At 44.8% G+C, this 26,443-nt stretch overlaps 1 protein-coding gene across 4 annotated transcripts in view; it reads right to left on the reverse strand.

Moving 5' to 3' along the window:
• PRKN (parkin RBR E3 ubiquitin protein ligase) overlaps nucleotides 1–26,443 on the reverse strand; it is a 943,383-nt gene that overhangs the window by 273,401 nt on the left and 643,539 nt on the right. For all 4 annotated transcript variants that reach the window (XM_036218434.1, XM_036218431.1, XM_036218425.1 and 1 more), the window contains exon 7: nucleotides 23,075–23,211. In XM_036218434.1, coding sequence (XP_036074327.1) covers nucleotides 23,075–23,211 — 137 coding nt within the window. The remainder of the gene's footprint in view (nucleotides 1–23,074; nucleotides 23,212–26,443) is intronic.

The following is a 26,443-nucleotide window of genomic DNA, read 5'->3' on the forward strand; positions in this document are numbered from 1 at the left end:
AAAGGTACACAGATTGATAGAACAGACAGCGTAGAAACAGATCCATATGTTTATGGCCAACCGACTTCTGACAAAGGTGAAAAGTTAATTTAGTGGAGAAAGAATGGTGTGTAAAAACAATCGGATACACACACACACACACACACACACACAAAAGAACTTTGATTCATATCTTGCACCATACACAAAAGATAACTCAAAATAGATCAGTAACTTTAATATAAAACATAAACGTTTCTAGAAGAAAACATGAGAAAAGTTTTCTCACCTTTGGTTAGACAAAGATTTCTTAGATACGACACATAAAGCATGATCCACAAAAGAATCAATTAATAAATTGAATTTCACCAAAATCACAAACTTCTGTTCCCTGAAAGACACTGTTTAAGAAAATGAAATGATAAGCCATAGACAGGGAGACAATATTTGCAAATCATTTATCTGATAATGCACTTGTACTCAGAATATAAAAAAGAACTCTGAAATTTTTATAATGTGAAAACGACCCAATTTTTTTAATAGGAAAAATATTTGAAAACCAGTCCATCACAGAAGATCAAAGAATAACAAGTAAGCACATGAAAAGAGGCTCAAAATCATGAGTCATCAAAGAAATACGACTTAAGACCAAAAGGAGACAGCACTGCATACTAAACAGAATATCAAAATGTACAAGACAAGACTTATCAGGGGATTGTGCCGTAAGGTACATAAATGTCTGACCACTATGCTGTACCCCTGAAACGAATATAATATTGAATGCTAACTGTAACTGAAAAATAAAAACAATTAATAAAATTAAAGGCTAATTATGTCAAGTGTTACGGATGACACGGGGTAACTGGAATTCTCCCACACTCACGGTGAGAATGCAAACCGTACAATCACCTTGGAAAGCAGTTTTGCAGTTTCACAAAAAAGAAACTAAAATGTGATCCAGTGATTCCAATCCTAGGCATTTACAAAAGAGAAAAAGAAGTCTACGTACTTACAGAGACCTGTGTAAACTTTCATTGCAGCTCTGTTTGTAATAACCAGAAACTGGAAATAACCTGGGTGTTCCTTGACAGTTAGACAGATGAGCAAACTGTGGCTATGTACTTACAATACAATACAATTCAGCCACAGAAAGGAATCAACTTTGGGCGTACACAGCATCTAATTAACTCAGGCCCACTTAGAAAACGATTCTTCCAGTTAGAGACCAGAAAGCCAAAGCTCAGAGAAGTGAAGTAACTTGCCCGAGGTCACACAGGTGACAGGAGCTGGAATTCAGCCTCAGGTCTGTCAGAGTATGAAGCCTGTCTTTTCCCCTCCAGCACCCTAGCCACTGCTCTTAACCTTTCTGGGGCTCAGTTTCCTCCTCTGTAAAATATTCAGGTGAGTCAAAGAATCTCCAAGAACAACATCAAATCTAAAGTTCTAGGAGTCTGTGTGAAGCGAACCGACTGAATGTACAATTTCATCCATTTAAGAACAGCTTTCATTTCGGAGGACACCGAATTCGCTTCCCGGCGTGCGATGCAGGTCGCAAACACGTCCGTGTCTGAGCGGAGGCCGCTCTGGGCGTTTCCCACCGCGGCTGGTGTGCGCAGTCCCGCCGCGGAGTCTCACACTGAAGGGCTGCGGGGGAACTCGCGTGACCGCGTGTTTGGCTGGAGAGTGTGGCCCCTGTGGTGACTATCAAGGTGCTGTCCTGAATGCTTCAGGAAGCACTGAAAAGCCATTAAAAACGAGAGACTAGTGGGACGGCTGTGTCCCATTTTCGCTGCTGTTAACCATTACTCTCCACGCCTTCGGTACTTCCTAAGAGGCTGACCCTTACGATAAAGCGTAATAGCAATACAGAGTTTCATCGCCTGCCAGATTCAGGTAACGTTCATTACCTACTTCTTCTTCTCTATTCTGTATACTTTCTATGCCAACACTATACATCATATTCAAATGACTTTTTCTATTCACTGACGCAGACACATCTGACTTAGTCGCTGGGGCCTCCACATGTCGCTTTTCCACTGCTCGGCTTACGCGTCTTTATTTCTGTCACAGGTTGCAGAGCCAATGATTGTAACATTCGAGACTCTGTTTCTTTCCTTTCAAGTATATTTTAGGGTTCCCTAGATGTAAAACATATAGACCTGAGCATGAAACCGGGTTCGGTTTTCTAAAGTGCAACCAATTAGTTGTTACAACCGATAGTTCACTAACATGAAAGAAGCATTGTGACAAAATTGAAAGTTATTGTGTACTTTCAGTGAACAAGGTATAGCAGCATAAATGTAACTGATTGAACCACAAAATCTAGTTTGTCAATCAAATGGTCTCTTATCTTTCTTATCTTAAAATATACCCTTTTAACACACAGCTCACTCTTTTTAAAAAAACCCTATGGTCACAATGTCAATTACTAACTTTATTTTCTATTTACATTATCCACTTATGAAGACCTTTTCCCTCAATTTAATTAGTTAGTGTCATTCACACCTTAATTGGTAACTGGGCGAGTCTGAGCTGAATTTGTAAATGATGCCACAATGTCAGATCAGGCCGCGTCAATCTTGTAAATACACATCACGGCAAGAACACGTCTACACAACACCCACACACATATCTGTGTGCTGGAATTGACTTTTTACATTTTCGTTTTAATAATAATGACGCATTAAATAAAGTAAAATGGCACCGTGAAATACGAGAAAGATCTGTTCTCAGTTGCACTTCTAATACCTTCAGTTCAGATGATCAAAAAACTCAATGCGGAAGAGTAGTAAGCTGAAGCATGAGTACTCCCAGAGCAAAAATCAGCAACATTGCTGACGTTTCCTAATATCTGCGGGTTTTCAGCCTATGGCTACATGTATCCAAACTGTTACTGACGACATAATTGACGGCATGTTCACTGATGCAGCAAATATTTCAATACGACACGAAGTCTTTGGCCACAAACAAAGTGCTTTTCCCTGTGCCATGCGTTTCGTATTCGGCAGTAATTTCAGGAGAGGCTCCCTTACCGACGCCGAAATCTACTGAAGAAATCATATGGCTTAAATACGTGTTTGAAACAATTACTCATAATTGCTGTCCTGGTCACGAGATATCTCAGCCATATTTATTAAGGACTAACAATACATTTCACTGTGGTTTATCGGCCACTGCATGTTGTCTTGGAGAAATGTCTAAGAAGTTCCTCTGCCCATTTCTTAATTGGATTGTTTGTGGGGTTTTTTGTTTGTTTTTATTTTTGTTTTTGTTATTTTGTTTTTTTGGTGGTCAGTTGATGAGTTCTTTCTACATTTTGTTTATTAACCCTTTATCGGCTATATCACTGATGAATATCTTCTTCCAAATAGTAGGTTGTCTTTTTATTTTCTTGATGGTTTTCTTTGATGTGCAAAAAATTTTTAGCTTGATGTAGTCCCATTTGTTCATTTTTCCCTTTTGTTTTCCTTGTCCGAGGAAATAGATCAGAAAAAAAAAAATGTTACTAAGAGCAACATCAGAGAGTTTTCGGCCCAAGTTTTTTTCTAGGAGCCACTATGGGAAACAGTCTGGAGGTTCCTCAAAAAAATTAAAACAGAACAACCTTATAACCCAGGAATTCCATTTCTGGGTATTTACTTGAAGAAATCTGAAACGCTGCCGAGCTCGAGCAGAAGCAAACGAGAGAGAGAATTTCTGTGATGGTGAAAATGTTCTACAGCTGCTCTAATGTGGTAACTGCTAGACACGTTTAAGTTGTTGTGGTCATGAGAAACCACATTTTCATTCCATATAGTTTTAATTGACGCATATTTAGATGTACATTACCACACATGACCAGTGGCTAGCTGTTAAACCGTGCAGGCCATGCGTTCGGTTTACTAGAGAGCCCTGAAATGAATGCCTAAAGAAAAGGACTAAGTCCTGTCCTGTAAGTCCTGTTCTATCATGTTCCGATGCTCTTGTTGCGTATCTGCTGTCTTCAAGACCATACGTTTCCCAACCATTTTGGAACCAAGAAATTCTATTACTATTTTCAAATGAAACTTGTCATTTCTCTATCCAGTCATGCTGCAGTCTAGAAAGGATCTCAAACCCTTGCTCAAATATACACAAACACGGTAAGCTTAAAGTAGATAAACAAAAAAAACAAAAAACAAAAAACCAAAACGATGGAGAGAATATGCCACAGTAGAAGTCGGCCGAGGACAAAGCTTTAGGGCAGCACACAGAAACACATGCCACAAAACATGACGGCCGCTGAAGGTCTGCGGTGGTCGCTCCAGGCCTCGCAGCGGCCGGAGCACAGAGGCACTCTAAGTTATGCTCAGCGTAGAAAGCACACAGGTAACAGGGAACTAGTGATTTTGCGGGACTACAGTTTTCTTTGACTGAATCCAGCGAGTCGCGCGACCAAGGCACGTGACTGTCTTTCCGAGGTGAGCATGGCGTGCGGTTGGAGCAGAGGACGCCGGCTCACGGCCAGGGTGGAAGGAAGCAGGCAGGCAGAGGCGGCTAAGTGAGGGGGGCGCGCGGAGACACCCCCGTCTTTACTAACAAACTGCTCCTCTCTTCATGGTGGGTTTGGGTCTCGTCAACTACGAGAGTCTTAGTACAGAGAGGAATTTCTCCCATGAGTTGAGACCGTGCTAAGCAGGCAGGGTCCCCAGGGGTGACCCTACAAGAGGAAATTCTGCATTTGTTTGTGCATTTCTCTTCACTGTGGTCTGCGAGGCATAACACTGACATCGATTCAGCAAAAGTCACAGAACCCCATTTTGTCCGTGCTCCCACTGAGCCCTCTCTCCCCACAAAGTGAAAAATGAAATATCATCCACATTAGAGCGAATAAAAATTAATTTTCTGTTCATGTTTAGGATTCATGAGCATTTGCAAGTTACAATCTGGAAATCACTCTGAAACCTCTAGATAAAATGTTATTCGCTGCAAATCCAACTTAATAATATATATAGAAAGTACTGAAAATGTGTCCGTTTCTCATAGGTGTGTTGTTGGGATTCACACCCACCCTGTGCCGAAGCTAGAGACCTAGGTCTTCAACACCTCCCTTTTGCCTGCCTTCCTTCCGTACGAGGGGCCACCATGGAGTCCTGTCTAGTATGACTTCCAAGTAAGCCTGCAGCCAGTCCGTTTCGTCCCGGGCCAGCAGCAGCCGCACCCCGCGGGCAAGCTGGGACCACACCTGGGCGGCTCGCTCTAACCCGGCTTCCCGGCCCCTCGCTGCTCTGCCGCCCGCGGCCAGCGATCTCTGCGCCCTGGCCGGCCGGGGTGATGAGGTGGACAGCTGATCGCGCCCCGTCTGGCCCCGTCTGGCCCTGCCTGGCCCCCTGTGCCGTAAGCCGCGAGGGTCTCGTCTTCTCCCGGGGCATCTACAGACAGACGGACGTCTCTACGGCAGCCGCGGGTGGGGCCGGCTTGGTCCGCCCCCGTTCCAGGCCCTTCCCCCATCTGACGCAGCTTCTCTGCTCTGCTTTTGGTTCCTGGAACCCGATTTGTTTCTTCTGTCCCAGGGTTACTCTTGGGCTGTGCCTTTACCAGGACCACTCCCCAGCCCTGCCGCACTTCTTCAGGTCTTCTACCCTGCTCTAAGTCAGACTCCAGGCAGCTGCCTGGTTTTTGACGAGTGTCTGTAGCGCCCGCTGAACTGCAGGCTGCCCGGGGGGCGCGAGCTTGTCTATCCTACGAACTAGTTATTCCCTGGAACTCAAATAGAGCCTGGAGCCTGGGGATACCACCGCCTGTAATGGCCACGATGAAGGGATCCGCTTTACTGTGTGTCCTAAGGGCAACTTCAAAACACGCAGAGTCCCAGACAAAGGTCTCTGTTTTCAGTCAGGTGGTATAATCACACCCTATCATTTAATAAGATGCTACATTCTACATATTTCTTAAAGATGTGACCACAGATATATATATATATATATATATATATATATATATATATATATATATATGTATTTAATGAAAAGGTCTACTTCCAAGTCAGGAGAAAATTAAGATATTTATGTAACTTCTAAAGAATTCGGTAATTAAATTATCCATTTCTACACAAAACAAAAACAGCCAACTTATTAGAGTGCCCTCCATAATATGAATCATTGATATTTACAACTTAGAAATCTATCTCCTGACCATGTAGTTAGAGTCTCATAAGGAAGATATCTTCTTAAAACAGTAGCTAGATGCCTTCAATTCAAGATACTGTTAATTACATCCCCTGGGCATCAAAATAGCCCTGCAGCCTCTTCTGGAAGAGCACGTCAAACACTCTGAAACGCATATTTCACTGGCCTCTGGAAGGCAACTAACTGCAAAGGCTTCTCCCGTATGCAAAGTCCTTAGGAAAGCCTCCCTTGCCAGGCTCTGACAATGCGCCGCCTCCCACTGCTGCGCAAACACACAATCCGCAATGATAAAGCAATTTTGGGAAATGCACGCTATTTTCCCAGGAGACTGGAATGCCTTGGAGTGGTTAAATATGCAATTGGGTAATTTTCTGAAATGCTTATTTATTTGAGTCTCATTTCAGTCTCCCTGGTAAACAGAATATCTCTGTTAACAGTTATTATCCCTCGAAAGCTTCTGCAATTGTCGGCGTTCCCCTGACCTGCCCACAAACACACCATGTGACTTGGTGCTTAGATCATAAAAACAGCTTACCTGTGCCAGCCTCCTTATTTAAATGGCGAGGTAAGCCTTCTTTACCCTGAACTGGTTTTCGGTTTTTTTGTTTGTTTTGCTTTGTTTTTTGTTTTTGTTTTGTTTTGTTTTTTTAGATTATAGACATGGTGGAAAATGATTAACAGGACTTTTAAACTTTCTCATGATTTAGATCTTGTCTTAGCTGGTTGCGAATCTCATTATCAGCTTGACAGCTGTTTTTCGACCTTGATTTATTTTTATTTTTGGATCAGAAGGAAGAGTGGCCAAGTTGCAGCCTAGAGGTTTGCTTTCAAAAACAAAGTTTGAATTCAGCTGTTGTTGATTCACACCCAGAGCGCCATCTTTCGCATGTATGTGCAGTTAAGTATCCTTTATAGGTAATTGCTCATTCTATTAGTTTGAAGGTACCTAAAGAAGCTGTGCAGAGCCCAGAATAACACCCAGGTCCTGAAACAGGGCCTTCTCAAGTGCTACGTTAGGGGAATACATTCTGATGTTGGTGATGGTATTCCATCGAACGAGAGCTCTGAACCAATATCTTCTGCTGCTTGCCTAGTTATACATGAACCATAGAAAACTCTCCAAGACCACTGATTTAACTGAAGTGAAGAAGAGAAAGTAGTCCCTAATGGAAAGAAGCATGCTTAAATTAAAATAGGGAGCAAGAAATCCAAAGAAAAAATTGCTTTGTGTTTTTTTGAAGGTGAAGTTCATTTTTTGTTTTGTTTTGTTTTTACTTTTAGGTCCTACTAAAAATATCACCAAACACAGTATTTTAATAATAACAAACTCGAGTTTCCCTTCTATGTCAATTAAAATTTGGCCTTTGCCCCCTTTAAAAGGTTATTTTAATTAACAATGCAACAAGTGTAGTTCTTTTATTTTTCAAAAATTACAATGTAAAGAAAACTAACCAATTTTAAATGAAGTTTCTGCTATGACTTTAGCCCTTCTATTCCTGCCTCATGTGACCGTGGTTAAGTGCTGAAATAGGACACTCGGTTAACGTAACAGTCACGACTTAATACACGCTGTTGCTGTCTGCACATTCATTCTACATAAAATAATCCTGGGTACACCACGTGGATAATCCCTTCCCCTGGTTCTGTGGAACACAGTTTGATAACCACTGCTCTGAAGTCACCACGCAGAGACTGAGATGTTAGCATAACTTGCACACCTATTAGTAGGTACTTTCTTCACTTATCAATTTGATTGCGTTTTTCACCCTGAGTCTGATAAATTTCATGAAAGTAAACTGTACCTCTTGGTTTCGGGGCCAAGAGGGATCACAGAATTTTTGAGGTGAAAGAGGTCCTGGAGATTGATTTCATGAATGAAAAGGTAGAAAGTACAAGTTAGCTTTGGAGTCAGGTAGATCTGTGTTTGAATTCAGATTCTGAGAACTTTGTTTTTTTTCACTTGCAAAATGGGATTAGTCATATGGACCATACAGAGTCCTTGTGAACCTTAAGGCGACGCATTCGAAAGGCCCGCCCCAACATCCAGTAGCTAGTAAGCGATTTGAGCAGATTAACTCGCTGTTGAGTTCATGACAGAATCAGGACTAGCCTCACAACTTCTAGTTCAGCACTATTTCTACAATAGCAGTCTAATTTGAGATACAATACAGCTTAACTAACAAACGAACCCATTGTGGGTCCCACAGAACGAATTTCAAGCAAACTGTTGCCATTTTCCCCTCAGAAGAATCAGCATGGCAAACAACATAGCAATCAGAGACAAAGCCATAAACATCACCCATTGTATTATCCTAAACCTCTAAGGATGTAAGAGAGAATTTATAAATTACAGCACAATAGAGAAGTAAACACTGTTAGAAGTCACCATTCTTTAGGTAATTAAATTATTTCCTAATTATATGTCTTTAAAGGTTAGTATACCAAACGACAGTCAAGAAGTTGTCTGGCTTGGGGGTGGAGAGCGAGGGAGGGGGGAGTCCTCTGCTACATCAATGGAGGTGGCACCCCACACTCAGGGGAGAGAGCGGTGGGACCCCATCCAGGAATACAGTCCTAGAGCTTCTGTTATCTCTGTCTTTGGTGACAACATTCCTGAAAATGGAATGTATATCTGAAATATGTTATCTATTAAGTTGTGTCAAAAATTTACATGTTTTATTAATCTTTTTAAGATGACCAGTTAAGAACAATAGATGGATGGTTTTTCTACTTTATTCAAATATAGTTTGAGAGGGTTTTTTTTTGGTAGAGTAAGATGAGTTATGTTTAAAATTTATATAAACAAATGTTAATTTATATGGTACTTGAGTGTATTTCCGGTACTCAGAATGATGGAATGCTAGTGTGGGCTTGTGATCTGTGAGGTTCACCGAGGGCTGCCTTGCCTAAAAAATTTTTTTAAAAAATTAAAAAAACAAAAACAAAAATCAGGGCTATTTACTACCTGTTTTGGATGCATTTGAAATATAACTGAAAATACAAGTGTATGTCTCAGATAGTATGAAAGTATTGTTCTGTGAAAATTTTTTCAACTATATATATATATTTTATACATTTACAGTAGCATGATGTAAAATGTATTTCTATCTGTGGGTAAGAGTCAAAAGTTTGAAATCCATTGGTCTAAATCAGTGTTCTCCAGAATTTTGGTTGGGAACCTCTATCGGTTACAAAAAAATTGAATGTAAATCCCAACACAGATTGAATATAAATATTGCTCCTATCTTAGGGACATTTCAACACGCACAAAGGAAAGGAGGATGTAGGAAGCAAACAGGAACGGGAGCTGTGAAAGTTGCTTCGCGCGTTACACAGAAGACCGCTTCCTTTAGAGCATCTCCCAACTCCCTGAGAATGACGCCGTTTAAGTTTTGTGCTACACATTTGTGCAATATTAGACTTGATGACAGCCCACAGATCTTAAGGGACATTACTCAACACTCATTGATGGCCTATTCAGAATATGAAATTTTCAAGAGAGGACTTAAAAGTTATACTAACAACCTGTTAAGGTAGCCTACTTATGCTATTAGTTAAAGAAGAAGAAAAATAATGGTAGCCTTGTTAATGCAACTCTGTATATTCCTGTGTATATCCCCTTTATTAAAGGTTTGTTTGGAAAATCTGGTTATGTAGAATGAATCTAACCTAAGAATTTCAATGAAGGTTTTTATCGATAACTTTTAAAGTATTTTTACAGGATTATATTTATGTATGGCTTTATACTTCTTATAATGTTAATTCCTATTTATAGAAAATTAATAATTTCCATTAGTTGTTAATGTGATACTGTAGAAAATGTCAAAAGACAATCATATTTTCACTTTTTAGCCATGAAACTTGAATTAAACCCAACTCGCACCTTTAGGTTTCTCGTGAGAATTGTAAGTATTGTGCGTCCGTCCTTGGTGGTGACGGGGAAGCTGTCACTTACAGGACAGCTACTGTGTGTCAGGAACTGGGCCAGCCCTCCTTACACACAATCTTGTTCGACTTTCTCTGAGTTCAGACTTATTTCCACTTTAGAAGAGACAATCGGCTGGACATCTGGTAGAAGAGGTCTGGAACTGGACCAGCACCTTTGGACTGCAAAGCCAATACTCGGCCCGCAATCTCTGAATCACGGATGCGCAACCAAGTCTACCGTTTGGGAGCCGAACCACCAACACTCTCGTTGTGAAGAGCCTGCCAGGTGTCAACCTGAATGCTTCTCCTCTGTAGCTGGGCATCATCTAGACTGAATTTCCCAGGCTCCCTTGCAGCACAGAAGACTATGCCCCAGCAAATGGAATGAAGAGAGTCCTGCCATTGCCATTCGAGGGTTTATGAGGAAGATGTGCGTTTCCTTTATCATTTGTTTCCCTCTGCCAGCTAGGCTCTGGATCTGGGGATCCATCCGACCATGAAGAGAGTGATAAATCCCAAAGGGAAGGCAGAGCCAAAAGAGAGAGAAACACGACTTCAAAGAAACCCACCCATCCACCCAAAATACCGACTCCCGACCAAGGCAAGAGTCAAGCTAAGTGTGCACGTGAGCCAGTGCACTGTTCGGTCTACAATAACCAGTGACACTTCTGTTAGAGGCCCCACTCTGTGACAATCCCTCCAGGGGAAACCGAGGAGGGAAGACAGTGTTCAAATGCCATTGTAACCACCTCCGTCTCAGAGACGACTGTGTTTTCACTTTCACAGAGGATGGAAAAGTTCAGAGGCTCCTCCCTGAGACGTTTGTTAGTGAGTCCAGATTTTATAATTAGCTGATTGGCAAAAAGGGCCCTGTATTCCTTACGCACATGGGGTTGAGAGGCAGGAAACCAGCTCATACGGAGTGGGAGTGCGGGGTGGGGTGGGGAAGGGTGGAGAGCAAGCCTTGTCCTCGGGGACATCAGTTGGAACAGACCTTGTACACAGGGTTAATATATATGACAATAATATAACATAATAATATAATATGATAATATTAAATAGACCTTTTCTGAATTGGAGGGTGCCAAGTATTTGAAAACTATTTCAGAATCTAGAAGGTGACTGTTATGGCCTGAATTGTGTCCCTCAGAAATTCATATGTTGGAGCCCTAACCCTCGGTACCTCAGGATGGGGCTGTGTTTGGAGACAGGGCCTTAAAGGGGTAACTAGTTACGGTGAGGCCATTAGCGTGGGCGCCAATCCAGTCTGACCAGAGCCTTCATCAGAAGAGGAGACTGGCCACGCAGAGATGCGCCATGCATGCGCGATGGGCCGGCCCGAGACCGGGCAGCGTGAGGGCGGCTCCCTGCAAGCCAAGGACACAGGCCCTGGAGGAAACCAATTCTTGATCTTGGACTCCCAGACTCCAGAACTGCGAGAAAATAAATTTCAGTTGTTTAAGTCCCCAGTCTATGGCGCTTTGCAATGACGGCCCTAGCAAAGCGACACTGTGGCCAATTACAAAAGCCTTGTTGCATGTGAACCGCGAGAAAGAGGGGAGACAGTGGGTTTTGGAAAGACATCAGATATAATAACACTGCTCCCTGGAACACTGCTCTTATCCCCCCGCTTTTTTTGTTTAGTTCTGCTGCTTTTAATACAATGTTATAAAAATATAATTCTAAAATAAAGGATTTCTAATAAAGGCCTGAAAAGCAGAAAGAATAAGAAATATTAATTTTCCAAACTCCTCAGCGGAGTGCGTAATGGAACATTAAAGATAACCTGGAAGGCATTCAGATTTTACTGGAAATATTTAATGTAATTGCTTGGTTCACATATTATATATTTATTTCCACCCTGACATTAGAGTATTAAACCACACCTCCTCTTGCTAAATTGGTATGCATTTAAAACATTAAATTGTTTCACTGTCCTGCTTAGGAACCAAATGATATAAACTCTCATGAATATGTAAATCAACCCCTCTAAGCACATTATTAATTATTTCAAAGATAGTTGGAGGTCAGCAGCTCCTGGCAGTCTCTGTGCATGGAGTCTCATTAATACAAGACATCACACAGTAAGAAGTTTTACCACATTACTGTGTGTGTGTGAGAGTGTGTGCACGCGCGTGCGCTTTAAGCGACCGAAGCAACGTGCAGAGGCGAGCACAGCACCTCCAGGCACCGAACGTGGCCGGGGATGAAGACGGGGAAGAGGAGGCAGAGACAGAAGTCAGCCTGCGGCTTCTGTCTCAAATAAACTTAAATTTTCACAAGTGGCCCCGATTTCTTTGGGATAAAGTTGTGACCAGCTCCAGAAGTCCGTAGCTCACCAAGACACGGCACAAGCGTCGCGTCCTGGGACAGTGGCGAGCCTGCGCAGAGGCCTGGACCCCACCGCTGTGGGGCCCCACACCGCCCACGGCCTCTTCCCCAACCGTGGGACAGATGAGGGGACAGCGAGGTGGGTCCACTCGGAATGCAGTGGGAGCTGTTAGGAGCCGGGCGCGGAATTACCCGCAAATGAGAGTATCTGACAGTGAGTCGTGCTTCTTAAAATTCGGAATATGAATATAAGACTCTCATTCCCATCCAATTGCCACAAAATTGACCTTCCTGTCCAAGTAACCCTTCATGGTCCCTTCTGTAGTTTACGTTTTATATCTCTGACTGTGAACTCAAAATTTATCTGATGAAAAAAACAACAAAATCTCCCCTATGTTCGCACTGGAGAGCAACTGAGATGAAGATACATATAAACATGGACACTACCTAGCGTGATCAGCAAAACATGGATAACAGAAATAAGAATGAAAATCCTGAATACTGAAATACCCTGTGCACTTTTCAGAATTTTCTGACTAGGAGCATCATGAATCCGGACGCCTCTGCTGAGGGAAACTAGGCACACCTTTTCAGGTATCAATTTAAAAGCTAAAAGCAGGCACGTATCTGTACTATTTGGGATGTGCTTGCCTCGGTGGTAGCCCAGGGGGACAGAGTATAAGGGATGAGCATCGGGGATGCTGGCGACGCCCCCTTTCTTGGTCCGCGTGTGGTTACAGATGTTCTCCATGACCATACAAAGCCACGACCACATAAATGTGTTTAAGCGCTGCTGTGTGTGCACGACGCGTCTCATAATAAATTTAAGAATACAGCAATCCACTTACAATGAGACGTTTACAGGTCAGCTACTATTCTATAGACGATGGTTATAATCCTTCCGGCCTGAGGAGGGCGCGCTCCACACCGATGGAGCTCGGTGCCCAGAGTGCAAATCGAGCTGGCTGTCCATCCAGTTGGGGAGAGGATTTGGGTACACCACCCCCTCCAAGAAAAGGAGCAAGAAAGCCTAAAGGCAGCTGTTTTGAACAACTCTTGTAGCTATCTTAAACACTTATCCTTGGATAAGTAACCAATGTATACTTATAAGGATTTGCTTTTTCCCTTATAAAACAAAGGTTGAACACTCTTCCTAAGAGTTTGGGGCAGAAGTGGGTAGAAAGAGGTTGTTTTGGCCTTCTCCACCTGCTCTTCAAAGCATTCCCACCTTACTTCTGTTTTCTAAGATGCTATTTTTAACCACTCAATATGGTGCAAGAGCAGAGGAAAGGAGACGGAAGTAGAAACCCGGGCACAGTAAGAATCTGAGGCACCGCTGACTCGGACATGGGGCTCCCCCTGAAGATGAAGGTCGTGGTGATGCCGGCGCCATCACCGACAGGCGTGGACAGTCCCGCCTCCTGTGGCCACGAAGGCACATGGGTGTGCCCACCGGCATGGAAGCCGCCGTCCTGTCTGACAACTGCTCTGCAGAGCAGGTGTTTCTGAGGCCCATTGGACGGACGGCCTGACGGCGCAGACAGCGCCTGTCGGTCCAGCTGGGGCGAGCCCGGTTCCGGCCTGCAGCCCTTTTCCTGGTCCTCGTCCGCGTACCCGCCACTGCTGATCATGAGCTACGTGACTGCGTGCCGCTGCTGTTGCAGGCGGGACGGGGACGCTGGAAGGCCACTCGACAAAGTGTATGTTTCCCCGTCCTCTCCAGCAGCGTTAGAGACCGCGGAGTGTGTGCGGCCCTGTTTGCTCGGGCACAGGCAGGTGTGTCACCCCCCACACACGTGTGAGCGTGCATACACATGTGCATGAACACACAGACACAGACATACACGCACGCATGCACACGCATACACACATGCACACATGCACACACTCATGCATGCATATGCACACAAACACACGCACATGCACACACACACATGTGCATGCACACACTCATGCACGCATACGCACACAAACACGCGCACATGCACACGCACGCACACACATGTGCATGCACACACTCATGCACACATATGCACACACTCATGCACACATACACACACAAACGCGCACATGCGCGCACACACACACACACACACCCCGGGGGCAGGTGGGCCCTGCGCTGGGTCCTGGCGTGAGGACCAGCCGTGCTGCTCTTCCGGCCTGGTCTCGGGAAGCCCTCCAGTGTCCCCTCTGCCCCCCTCTGCCTGCTGCTCCAGACGAGGGGGGTCCGGAGGCCGCCGAGGCTGAGGAATCACTAGGCGGCAGAAGGCTGAGTCCGAGTGAACGATGCCGCGGGCAGAGGCCCCACGGCGACCCACGCGGGACCAGGACGCGAGCGGACGTGAAGCCTGACCGTGGCCTCAGTGCCGCTTTCCTCGGAGGAGTCCGCCCACTCTCCGACTCTGCGCCGCCTGCTGCGTCCGAGTCAGAGGGAGACTCGCGAATGTGCCAAGCCACCCCCCACAAGGACCACAAAAAGTTTGGCGTTAACCTCAGAAAACTGCAAAGTTCGATGCAATTTCAAACAGTTCCGAGGCAGAAGAAACGTCGGCCGGCGCCTGTGGCTCGCCCACGGCCCGCGCCCCGGGGCCTCCTGTCTCGTGGCCGTTAGTCAATTACTCAAGACCCGGGAGCGACGGGGAGAGCGGGCTGCACGTCTCAGACAGACACGCAGACGGACGGACGTGCAGGAAGTTCGTTACCATGTTAAAACTCATCATGCGAATGGCCAAGTTGCTTTACTGAAATACATGAATTTATACTCTCACCTGTTTAAATGCGCACCCATCACATTGTAGTTTACGGTTTAAATGAGCAATTCTTTAGTGACTAATATGTTGAAACATTGATGCGTGTTGTTCGTTTGCATGCACATCTTCTTCAGCGATCTATCTTTTACTATAGTTCCCTATTTTACAGTGTGGATTTAGGAAGTATATGGACCCGATTACGTGTGTGTATCTGGGAGGGCATCGTTCAAAAGCCACACGAGTGACTTATTTCCGATTTTACGTTTAGCTCCCTAAATGGCTGTCTAGAAACCAGCCTCCTCGACTCTCTAGGCATCGAGACTATCTCTGCACCTCGAAAGGCCCACGACCACTGCCTCGTGGTCGACATTTCCCACAAAGGGACCGAGGACCCTGATTCACAGCAGCTGGTGCGTGGACACGTTAGATAAGAAGGCAACGTCGTCCGAAGGTCTGTGAAAAACTGCAATTACGTGAAAAGCGACCTGGGGAAGGCGGCGGCTACTCACTCGGACATCCCGAGGCCCCGGGCATCTGTGTCATCGGGGCAACGGACTGGAGCAAACGCGGTTTGCAGTCGTCGTCGTCTCGGTTCCGAGTGAAGTGAATCGGCCCGAAGTCACGAAGCCCCACCAAGCTCTGTGAGCGACACTCGGCGGCGAGGGCAGACACAGGCAGCGCCTTGGTGCTCAGAGCTAACTGGGAGACAGAACGCTAATCGCAGTGGGCACAGCAGAACCACGGCAAATATTCACAATGAGGATGTTTTTCCAAAGCGCATAGCCTCATGCGAGAGCTTGCCAGAGACTCTGGAAAGAGGCCGTTGGGGCTGTGTCGGCCGATCCTGTTTCCGACTCCATCAACATTTGTTGAAAAGCCTACACAGGCTAGCAAATCGAATCGCTCCAGGACAGAGCAGACAAGGGCACAGAGAGGACTTCTGCACTCACCAAACACCACAGTCGCCCAGTGACGGTACCTTCCTGCCCGCAGAATGCTCCTCCCGGCAGTGGTTCTCAAACTTTTAAACATGGGAACGGAAACGAACCCTGAGGGCCATGCCCGTCCCTGTCCCCATCCGTCCCCCACCCGCCCAGGTCAGAAAAGCCGAGGAGTGAAGAGGAGTAAATTCTGGCTGTGGATTCCAGGCCTGGAGAAACCCTTTCTCGTCGTGGTTAGATGAGCACTTTGTCATCGAAGGGAAGTGACGGCTTGGGGAACACAGTGTTCCTCGATTACATAAATAACACCTGCTTTAGTTTTCTTGGAAAGATTGTAACTCCAACATGGCAAGTGGGCTCCACGGGGCCCTGGAACCAGTGGAAAGAGAGACGGGCGTCTCTGCAGAGGACCCAACCGGCTGGCCCCGAAGCCTTCGCAAACCCGAGAGGACAGCGGGTTTCCTCTGTCTGGGGGCCCGGCCGCTTCGCACGACCTCGTCGTGGCTAAGCGCCCGGGGGAGGGTCGCGGGCGCCGCGGCCACGCGCCCCGCCCACGCGCCCCGGCCACGCGCCCCGGCCACGCGCTCCGGCCATGAGCCCCGGCCACGCGCGCGCCTCCCCGGTCTGCCGCGCGTCGGGTGCGGACGTCGCGCCTCGCAGAGCTGCCAAATCGGCACATTCTTAGTTTCTTTACGGATCGAACCATTATTTTTGCTTTTCATATATATCGTTAAATTGTATTTATGAGATTCATCGACATTTATATAACCTTTTAATTAACCCCACGGTCCGCTCCCCTGCGCCAGCAAACAATACCGGTTCAGTGCATTCCGGTCCCCGGCCTGCCGGTCCTATTTACTGCTGGAAAAGCTTTGGGTCTCTTTCTCTTACATTACACTTTATGTGTCTTGTTCTCTGTGTTATTAACAAGACAAAGTCAGATAAACCAAGGAGAATAGTGGCCAGATAGAGGGAGAAGTCAGTCATGTTTGATTATTGGTTGCTTTTTGCACTGAGGTACAGGAAACGCCAGCCTGCAGGTAAGGCACGCCCAGACCCGCGTTCCTGTGAACATACGCACGCGTGCGCACACACGCATGTGCTTCTGTCTTCTGCATGACCTAACGGCCTTTCTGTGGCGTTATTTTCATTCATCCACATAGCAATGTGTGAAACAGGTGCTATTATATCATCTCTATTTTACCTTAAACTGAAACCGAGGCACGCCGAGCGTAAGCAACTTGCCCTTCGCCACACGGGCTGTGGTCCCAGAGCCAGGATTTGAACTTGGCTTCTCCGATGCTCTGTGTACACCCCAGGATACGCGCTAGGTGATTCACTGGTTTACGGAGGGTAATATTAGGGTTTATACAGGCATTAGTAAAACATGAAAAAGAACTTAAGCGTCACTAAGACTTAACGTTCAGGCTGGCCCTGGTACCTCTCCTACCTTGGTGTGCATCAGATGGCCAGGTGTCGTCAGTCGTAAAGGGGCTGCCCCGAGAGGACAGAGGGCGTCCTACAACAGAGACTTGGGGAGCAGGTCCCTCTCTTGTTAGAGCCCTGAGAGGGCGTCCTACAACAGAGACTTGGGGAGCAGGTCCCTCTCTTGTTAGAGCCTTTCTCAGATTACCTGTCCTTGGCTAAAAAAATGATGGATAAATGATCTCTTTTAACTTAAGTAACTGTTAAAACGCATGAGCGACTTAAGGCTCAAGGTTCCTGCAAAGAAACCATTAATTCGAGAGAGTACTAAAAAAGCAAGCACGAGCCCAAAGAGAAAGTAACAGCATTGACGAAGCGAGGCGCCACTACCCCTGACAGCGAACCTCGCCCTGAGCGCACCATCGGCCCCGAGATATAAATCGAGGAGGGCGTGAAGCCATCGCACTGAGCGAGACATTTAAAAATCAAGCGAGTACTAAATGAGAAGAGTACTTCTGCTGAGCGTGGACCGAAGACAACCCAGTTTGGTTTTTTATTAAAACAATTCCGTAACATCTGAATGTCTCTTTTCACACAATATGGAGAAAGCATAACTCGAGTCACAATAAAAAACATAAAGTCTGAAATAGCACAGAACAAAGGGCATTGTGACAAACGCAACTGTATGTTGTAATGAGTGAGTACTTTTGGAATACAATAGGCCCTCCTTACGCCCAGGGGATGTCTGAAACCACAGACAGCCTTATATATACAATGTTTTTTTTTTTCATGTATATGTTTACAATAAAGTTTAATTTATAAATGAGGCTCTTCCTCTCTCTCCGTCTGATAACTCTTACTGCACTGCACCCGCGTTCTCACTCACAGGAAGCGCTGTGCGGCTTCTCTTTGACATACCCAAAGTGCCGGCCTCACCACTTGTGCGCTTTGGGGCCATCAGCAAGTAAAATAGGGGCGACCCGGACACAAGCATGGGGATCGTGCCTCACTGTGACAGTCGCCCTGACCGTCGAGACGACCCCTAAGTGGGTGGGCGGCTGACTGGCCTCCTGACGGGACAGGGCAGGATGGGGCGCGATTTCATCACGCTGCTCAGAACAGTGCTAAACAGCACGAATCGTGTCCTTCGGGAATCTCCCGATGACTATTCTTGGATCGCTGTTGACTAGGGACAACCGATACCTTGGAAAACGAAACCACAGATAAGGGGAGATGGCGATACACATTACAACTGCTGAAGGTAGTAAGAAATGAGTATCGGAGTGAATTCCGCGGTGTAGGAGGCTCAGGGCGCCACCGAATGACAGCGCGGCTGTTTTTAACCTGCCTCTGCTGGCGTCTTTTGCTACATTCTCTTTGAATAACAAAATGCCTAAATAGGCAGGTTTCTGCTCATTGCAGTGGGACATTAAAGGAAAGAGATCCCAGGGAAGCTAAGTTCTCCGTAGCGAGTGGCATTTTAAGAAATACAAGCAAGGCTTTGTGCGACATTACGTTTAAATAACCGGTAATGAGATAGGTGCAGTCGTAAAATTATTTTTAAAAATTACAAAAAAAAACCCAGGAGGTAACACATTTAAAATTCATGCATTCCCTGCCTCACTCCCTATGAGAACAAACTGAAGGCAGGAAGCAGAGGTTCTAAGGCTTGATGAGGTTAATTTAAAAAAGAAAAAAGGTGTTTAGAAGATAACTAGCCTCTGTTATAATCCACATAATGCCTTTTAATGAGGTAGAGCTTGATCGTGCCAATCTTTGGTTTAACGGAGAAGTCGTTAGCTGTCCTGTGGCAAAGAACTAGCAAAACTGAAGGTAGTTGACACACATTCTGTATGAAAATATAAGTGATTCAACTTTATTAACCTTTCCTATGACAGTAAGTAACTGTAGATAGTGTGCTGCACACAAAGTATTTTTGAAAAAAATAATATATTCAAAATATTCACTTAACCTGCCCCTTGAAGGTAATATTTTTTAAGTGATTGAGAAAAATGAATGCAAAAGGAGTTTCTTTTGAAAGAAACTCAACCTTGTGCAAAATAAGAAAGAAGAAAAAAAAAAAAAAACCTATGTAGAAGTACCATTTCTCAGCTACGAGACTGGAAAGAAATCCCGGGGTCTTCTAACTCCTCTGCCGGTGAGGCATCGGGAACACGCTGCTTTTAGACGGTGCTCGTGGGGCTAAAAAGCGGCAGGACTGTCGGGAGGGGCATTTGGAAAGGGCGAGATAAATCTGTTTTCCCCCTTTGATACAGTCGCCCCACGTCTAGGAATCTGTCCCTCTTATACGCTGACAAAACTATGAAAATACGTGTGCACACAAGTCTGTAAGTTGTGGCAATATCTGTAATAAAAAAAAGAAAACTCAGTGTGCACCAATAAGGAAAGAGTAAGGCATGTAAACCCAGTGGAATTCGATGATGGTATTTTTTTTAAAAAGGAGGAAAAAAATCCATATAGTACTAGGGAGTGATCTCCAGAAGATAATGTATATGTAGAGTGGGCGAAACAGCAAAATGGAGACAAACATGCATAGCACCCCACTTTCTACTTAACAGGGGGGTGACATAAATCTTTATCAACACATATATCATGGGTAATTTGTTTATGTGTCCTTAAAATGGGAGACTTTTCAAATAAAGTTTTATGCATGGCAGAAGAAAATAAATATTAAAATGAATGGGAATAAAACCTCTGTTTCTTTGAGTGTAACTTGTTTTGACTCCGGAATTATGTTAATATTTTTCATACTTTTAAAAACAAAACCAATCTTAAAAGCAATTCAAAGGGAAATAAAATGCGTATGTGATTGGCGACGTAACTATACAGTAATGGTCCATGAGTCTATATCCCTTTAGGAATATACCTTAATGACAACTACGAACATCTACAAACATCTTAACATCGTTTTCGGTACTCTTGCCTTGGTGATGGTGTTGGTATTCTAGCACTGATACTGTTGTGCGTTTATTGTAACAAGATAAATGAGTAATTATGTCCACATTACTTAGCAATAACATTTTCGCTAAGAGAAGCAGCAGCTACAGTTGTGAGATTAGTGACTTTAAGAGAATATTCCATAACCCCAACTTGTCGGTAGAACTGATACCGTAGTTTGTACCTTTTTCTAAAGCATGTCTCCCTACTCCTTCGGTTAGTCCTAGAAGCTGTGACCGACCTAGGAACTGTGAGCTCACTGAGCACCAGGACTGGGACTTCTAAACGCCGTTCCTACTGAAGGGGCCAGAGCGCCTTGGGAAACGACTGATTCCAGGTTTTTAGGAAAGAATTGCAAAAGAGGCCTAGAACATCTTGTTATACTAGAAAGCCTGGCTAATGTGTACAAATGGGGTTATTACATGATTTTTCTTTACTTAGTATGTTTAAAATTTTTTACAACAAAAAAGGTTTAAAATTTAAAAATACGTGAGAAATAAACTGATTTTTAAAACCAGTTGACCTGATTTTGACTATGAAGAGAGGATCTGAAAACGGAGATTTAGAATTGTTTCCATGTCATACGGTTTGCGAAGGAAGAGGGCTCATCCATACACACGACCACACTGGAAACAGAGGCACAACCCTCCAAACTTCACGCAAACGTTTTACTGACTTTTGAACCCTTCCGTCTAAAAGATGAAAGCGCGATACCTTTCAGTGAGTTTTCCTCAACGGTAAGTTGACACATGTATTTTGTGAATCTTAATTTAAAAACCCAAGTCAACAATGCAATTAGCTACTTCCATCTGGATCCGTGAAATAATTTTGACATATATTTTCAGCTCTGACACACTGAAACAGAGTACTGAAATAAACTGAACTTAACTCTTGACCCTTCGATCAAGGTATCACAAAGTTTCCAACCACAATTTTCAAAATCAATAAGGCACACTTATACTGCAGTCATTAAAAACAGATAGTGAGGTAGGAACTCTTACCTTGCTCTATACAGAAGAATTAACTCAAAATGGGTCTATATCTTAAATACTGGAGCTTAGCTATTAAAAGGAAACACAGGGGTGAATTTTCATGACCTCGGATTTGGCAATGGATTCTTATATCTGACACCAAAAGCACAAGTAACAACGGAAAAAATAGGGAAACTGAACTTCCTCAAAAATAAAAACCTTCGTGTATCAAAGGATATTATCACCAACCCACAGAATCAGAGAAATGCCTGCACATCTGATAAGGGTCTAGTATCCAGGATATATCAAGAACCTTTCTACTCAACAACAGCAAGACAATCAACCCAATCAAAAAATACGCAAGGGACCTGAATAGGCATTTCTCCAAATAGATATTCAAGTGACAAATAAGCATATGAGAAGATATTCAACAGTATTGATCATCCAAAAAAATGCAAATCAAACCACAATGAGGTACCGTGTCACACTTAATAGAATGGCTATGAATAAAAACCCAGAAAAATAACTGTTGGTGAGGATGCAGGCAAACAGGAACCCTTATACATTGCTGGTGGTAACGCGAAATAATGCAGCAGCTATGCGAAATTGTTTGGTAGCTCTTAAAAAGGTTAAACATACAATTACCACATGACGTAGCATTATTCATAATAACCTAAAGGTGGAAACAACAGATACCCATCAACAAACACACGGATAGACAAATCGTTGTATATCCGCATAATAAAATATTATTCAGCCACAAAAAGAAATGGAGACACACGTCACGACTTGAACGGACTTCAGAAACATGGTAAGGGAGAGAAGGCAGCCGCAGAAGGGCGCATACTGCACGACTCCTCTTATAGGAAGGATCCGGAATCGGCAGATCGGCAGAGGCAGGCCATGTGGTTGCCGGGAGACGGGGAGGGATGACTTAGTGGATATGGGCTATTTTTCTGAAGAAATAAAAGTATTTTGAAACTAGAGAGAGCTGGGTGGCCATTGCACAACCCTGTGAATGTACAAAATGCCACTGAATCGTACACATCAAAATGGCTAATTGTATGTTATGAGAATCACCTAAATTAAAAGAAAATATATGTAATAATAATAGTATAGTGCAAATAAAGGATGTTTTGTAAATGTTGAAAGATAAAAAATTATTTCAAATCTTAAATATTTATCTCGTTTTTCTTTAATTTCTTTGTTAATATACATTCTTTCACACATATGCATATGTGCTCGAATTTTTTATCAATAGGATGCACGATTTAAAAATTTGGGGAGCGCTGCTTTAGATGCAGGGTAATAAACCTATGGTATGCAGGGTGAACCTATAGACACACTTTATGTACCTTGGCTGAATAATATTTCAAACTTTATTTTCAGTGCCTTTATGCAGTTTATGCATTTTCTAGTTCAACACGGTTCTTTCATACCTTAGTGTTACACACGCACACACACACGCACACACACACACGCCTCCAAACATTCATGTGTCTTGCCCAGCAATGATCAAACGGATATTTGAATTTTCACCCCCTCAGCTAGGGAACGGGTACACCCAAGGTGGTTTTACATCAGTAACTCTCCTTCTGCTCTTGATGGGCGTCAAACATGGCGGGGGCGCGGGGTGCCGGACTTACCCACACAAGGCAGGGAGTAGCCGAGCTGCGGGTCAGGGACAAACTGCCGGTCGTTGAGTCTCGTCACGCAGTACAGGTAGAAGCAGTCCAAGCAGATCACGTGGCGGTGGGTGCACTGGAAGACCAGGACCGGGCTCCTGCAGAGACAGACAGGCACGTGCTCAGCCCTGTAGGGCCGGGAAGGCGGTGGCGCTGGTGGGACTCCCCGAGCCACCCCGCCGGCTGCCACGCGACGGCCCGCGCCGCCGAGTGCTGAGCTCGCGTCTCGTCCGCGCTACGTCTTAAAAACTGGACGCGCTCCATCAACGATACAGAACATCGGTTTTCTTAACTTTACATTTTTATGTTAACAGATTTGCCAGTCAGGTGTTTGAACCCGAGCTCGGATAGCCCCTCTCTCTGGAGCATCCCTGACTCACAATGCCCAGGTAACCTGCCCCTCACCCCACACCCTCACATTTTTCTGCTGCTCCCTCATGACGTCACGGTGCTGTGACCTCGTGAAAGCAGACAGTGTGCCGATTCTACACCGGCATTCTCGTAGTACCAGGCGTTGTAAGGTTTTAAAGAACTGCTCCTCGAACTTAATTTATAATCATGTGTAGAATCTGAACTTCCCCGAAGTCAAAAGAAAATTCCTACTTCACAAAAGGAGGCAAGTTAAACATGAGCCCATATTTCACTGGCAAGAAAAAAAAGTAGAATTTTGAAATGAATGATTATCCAGCGGAGATTCTTTTTCTGCAACATTTGGTCTGTTTTGCTACCCGCATCCCATCCATAAATCCATTTTCTTAAATTAAGGTTAGGGGATTATTAATGAATTGATATATACAAGTCCTAAAAATTTTGGATTCCTTTTAAACACTTTGTAGGGGAAAAAAAGTCTCCTGAATAACCATGTATTTTTGCTGGCAAATGAATCATATAATTTTATGACAAAAAGGAGACAAACTGAATATGTTAATTTGAGATCAGCCCTCAGGCAAGTAAGAGTCACTAGGGTTTATTCAGATAAGCCCATTCTTGATAACAAATGCAAATATATGTATATAACAAATGATAACAAAATGCAAAATATTTTTTTATTTCCCACACAATTTCTAACAGATTTGAGTTCTTCTAAAACCCTTCCCTCTAAAAACTGATATTAAACATTAATATTAGAAGACAATTTCTTAATTAAAATATTTTCAAAATTCTGTTTTTCCACTTATTTTAAAGCAACATCTAATACAAAACAAAATAGGAGGGAAAAAAACTCTGCATTTTAATGTCATAGACCTACAGGACAACAGTCAAATACGTGGGTGACCCTAAATATTTTATGTGCTCCGCCTTCCCGTCTCTGAACCCACAGAAGCCCTTTCGGGGCCATCATTTCCATTTCTGTTTTAATTAAGCATTGACTGCGTTCCGAACTTTCCACCTTTACCCGTATAACAACATCCCCCTGAAGATGATAAACGGTAACGCTGTCCTCTCTCTAACGTGAGAGTCGCGCACGCGCATGTGCACACGCACGCTCACACTGTTTTCACTCTTCGTGACCTCATGGACCTGCTATACGTTACCTTCTCCTCGCCTAGCTAAGTCCTATGAAAAATAATGTCTATTCTGGCTTTAGCAGCATGGTCGATTAAGCCTGTACAGACCCCTAATCTGCTACCAACACATGGAAACTCAAGAGGAAATATTAGAACATTTATAAAAATGTTCCTATATATAACCAGATTAAAGAGAAAGCTTGGCAATTACCCTGTAGAAGAAATAAAAATCTTAAAGCAAAGCAGCCAGCACATGAACTCCTGCCTCGGCATCCCAGGGGGAGGGCCAGAGAGCGCGGTGAGCAGACCCCAGCTTCTCCAGCCCCATCGGAAGGAAGACCGGAAGGAGCCTCTTTCGCATGTGGGCGACAGTACGTGCTTATAGTTTTGGCTTCAGTTAAAATATGATCTGAAAGAACTCAGACCATTTAGCCCATCCAGAGAACATCAACTGCTCTCTTTACCGATGACATGCTCCCCTCTGAAACAGGTTAGCAAGAAATGGTACACACGTCAGAGGCCACGGTGCGAGATGGAGCCGCGGCAGACTTGGGGGCCCGTGACATTACGGGAGGTTGCAGAGGTCCACCGTCTGGGGCATGGATGGACACACCCGACTGGATAAAGGACACAGGCACGGAAAGAATCTTCGGAGCAGAAGAGCTATCGACTGGGCTGGCTAAAAGGATGTCAGGGAGAGAGAAGAAGAGGCGAAAGAGGTCAGGGACAGCGGCGGTCCTGGACGGGGACAGCGGCGGTCCTGGTCGGGGACAGCAGCGGTCCTGGTCGGGAACAGCGCCGGTCCTGGACGGGGACAGCGGCGGTCCTGGTCGGGGACAGTGCCGGTCCTGGTCGGGGACGGGGACAGCGGCGGTCCTGGTCGGGGACGGCGGCGGTCCTGGTCGGGGACGGCGGCGGTCCTGGACGGGGACGGCGGCGGTCCTGGTCGGCGACAGCGGCGGTGGAGACTAGGAGACCGACCTAGTGTACGGCCTTAGGGCCCGGGATTCGCTGAACGGCCCTAAGCATGGGAAGGGTGTGATGTTTAGCACGCTTAATTCTGAGGAGAGTTTGGCAGGAAGTGGTGAAAACCACCTGGAGGCCGCGTCAGTGCCCTGGACGTGAGGTGCGAGGGTGCCCGCCTGCGGCGTGCTGGTGCTCTCGGGACCGAGGACGAGAAGGTGGACGGGAGTGACATTTCTGAGAGCGCGCCTCTCCTCGTGGGCCTTTGTTCCTCCTGACATTCCTTGGTGCCCTTTGCTCAAATTATATATAAATGTTAATTGATCAATCTAGAGAATGATTTTACCCCAGTGAGCCAGGTTACAGAGCAGTTAATCAAAGGTTACACAAAGTTCTCAATCATATGTAAAAGGAATTATAAACGCTCTACTTGACATTACCGAAGACTTATTTGTAAGCAATGACTTCCTCCGTTTTATTAAAGGACTGATCCGCAGACCCTCTGGTTCATAGAATGTTGGGCGTAATTAAAGGAGTCTTAGTGGAAAATGTGGCAAGCCATTCACATACATCGTAAAGTAGACTATTGTTACACAGTGGTCCCAACGTTTGAACTAGTGTAAGTTAGTTCTTCAGTTCTATAAACTAACAAAACTGTTTTCAACTATATTCTGCCACAATGTGCAGTTTGATCCGCTCCCTCATTTGCTCTCTCGCTCTCTCTCTCTCTCTCCCTCTCTCTTCGCACCCTGCCCCCCTCTGTCTGCCAACATCTATTTTCCTGTCTGTTCATCTGCCTCTTTCTCATACGTACATCTGTATTTATACCCATTAAGACAGAGGCTGTGGTTCCAGCTTA

Source organism: Rousettus aegyptiacus, unplaced genomic scaffold, assembly GCF_014176215.1.
Source record: "Rousettus aegyptiacus isolate mRouAeg1 unplaced genomic scaffold, mRouAeg1.p scaffold_m13_p_1, whole genome shotgun sequence".
Classification (NCBI taxonomy): domain Eukaryota; kingdom Metazoa; phylum Chordata; class Mammalia; order Chiroptera; family Pteropodidae; genus Rousettus; species Rousettus aegyptiacus.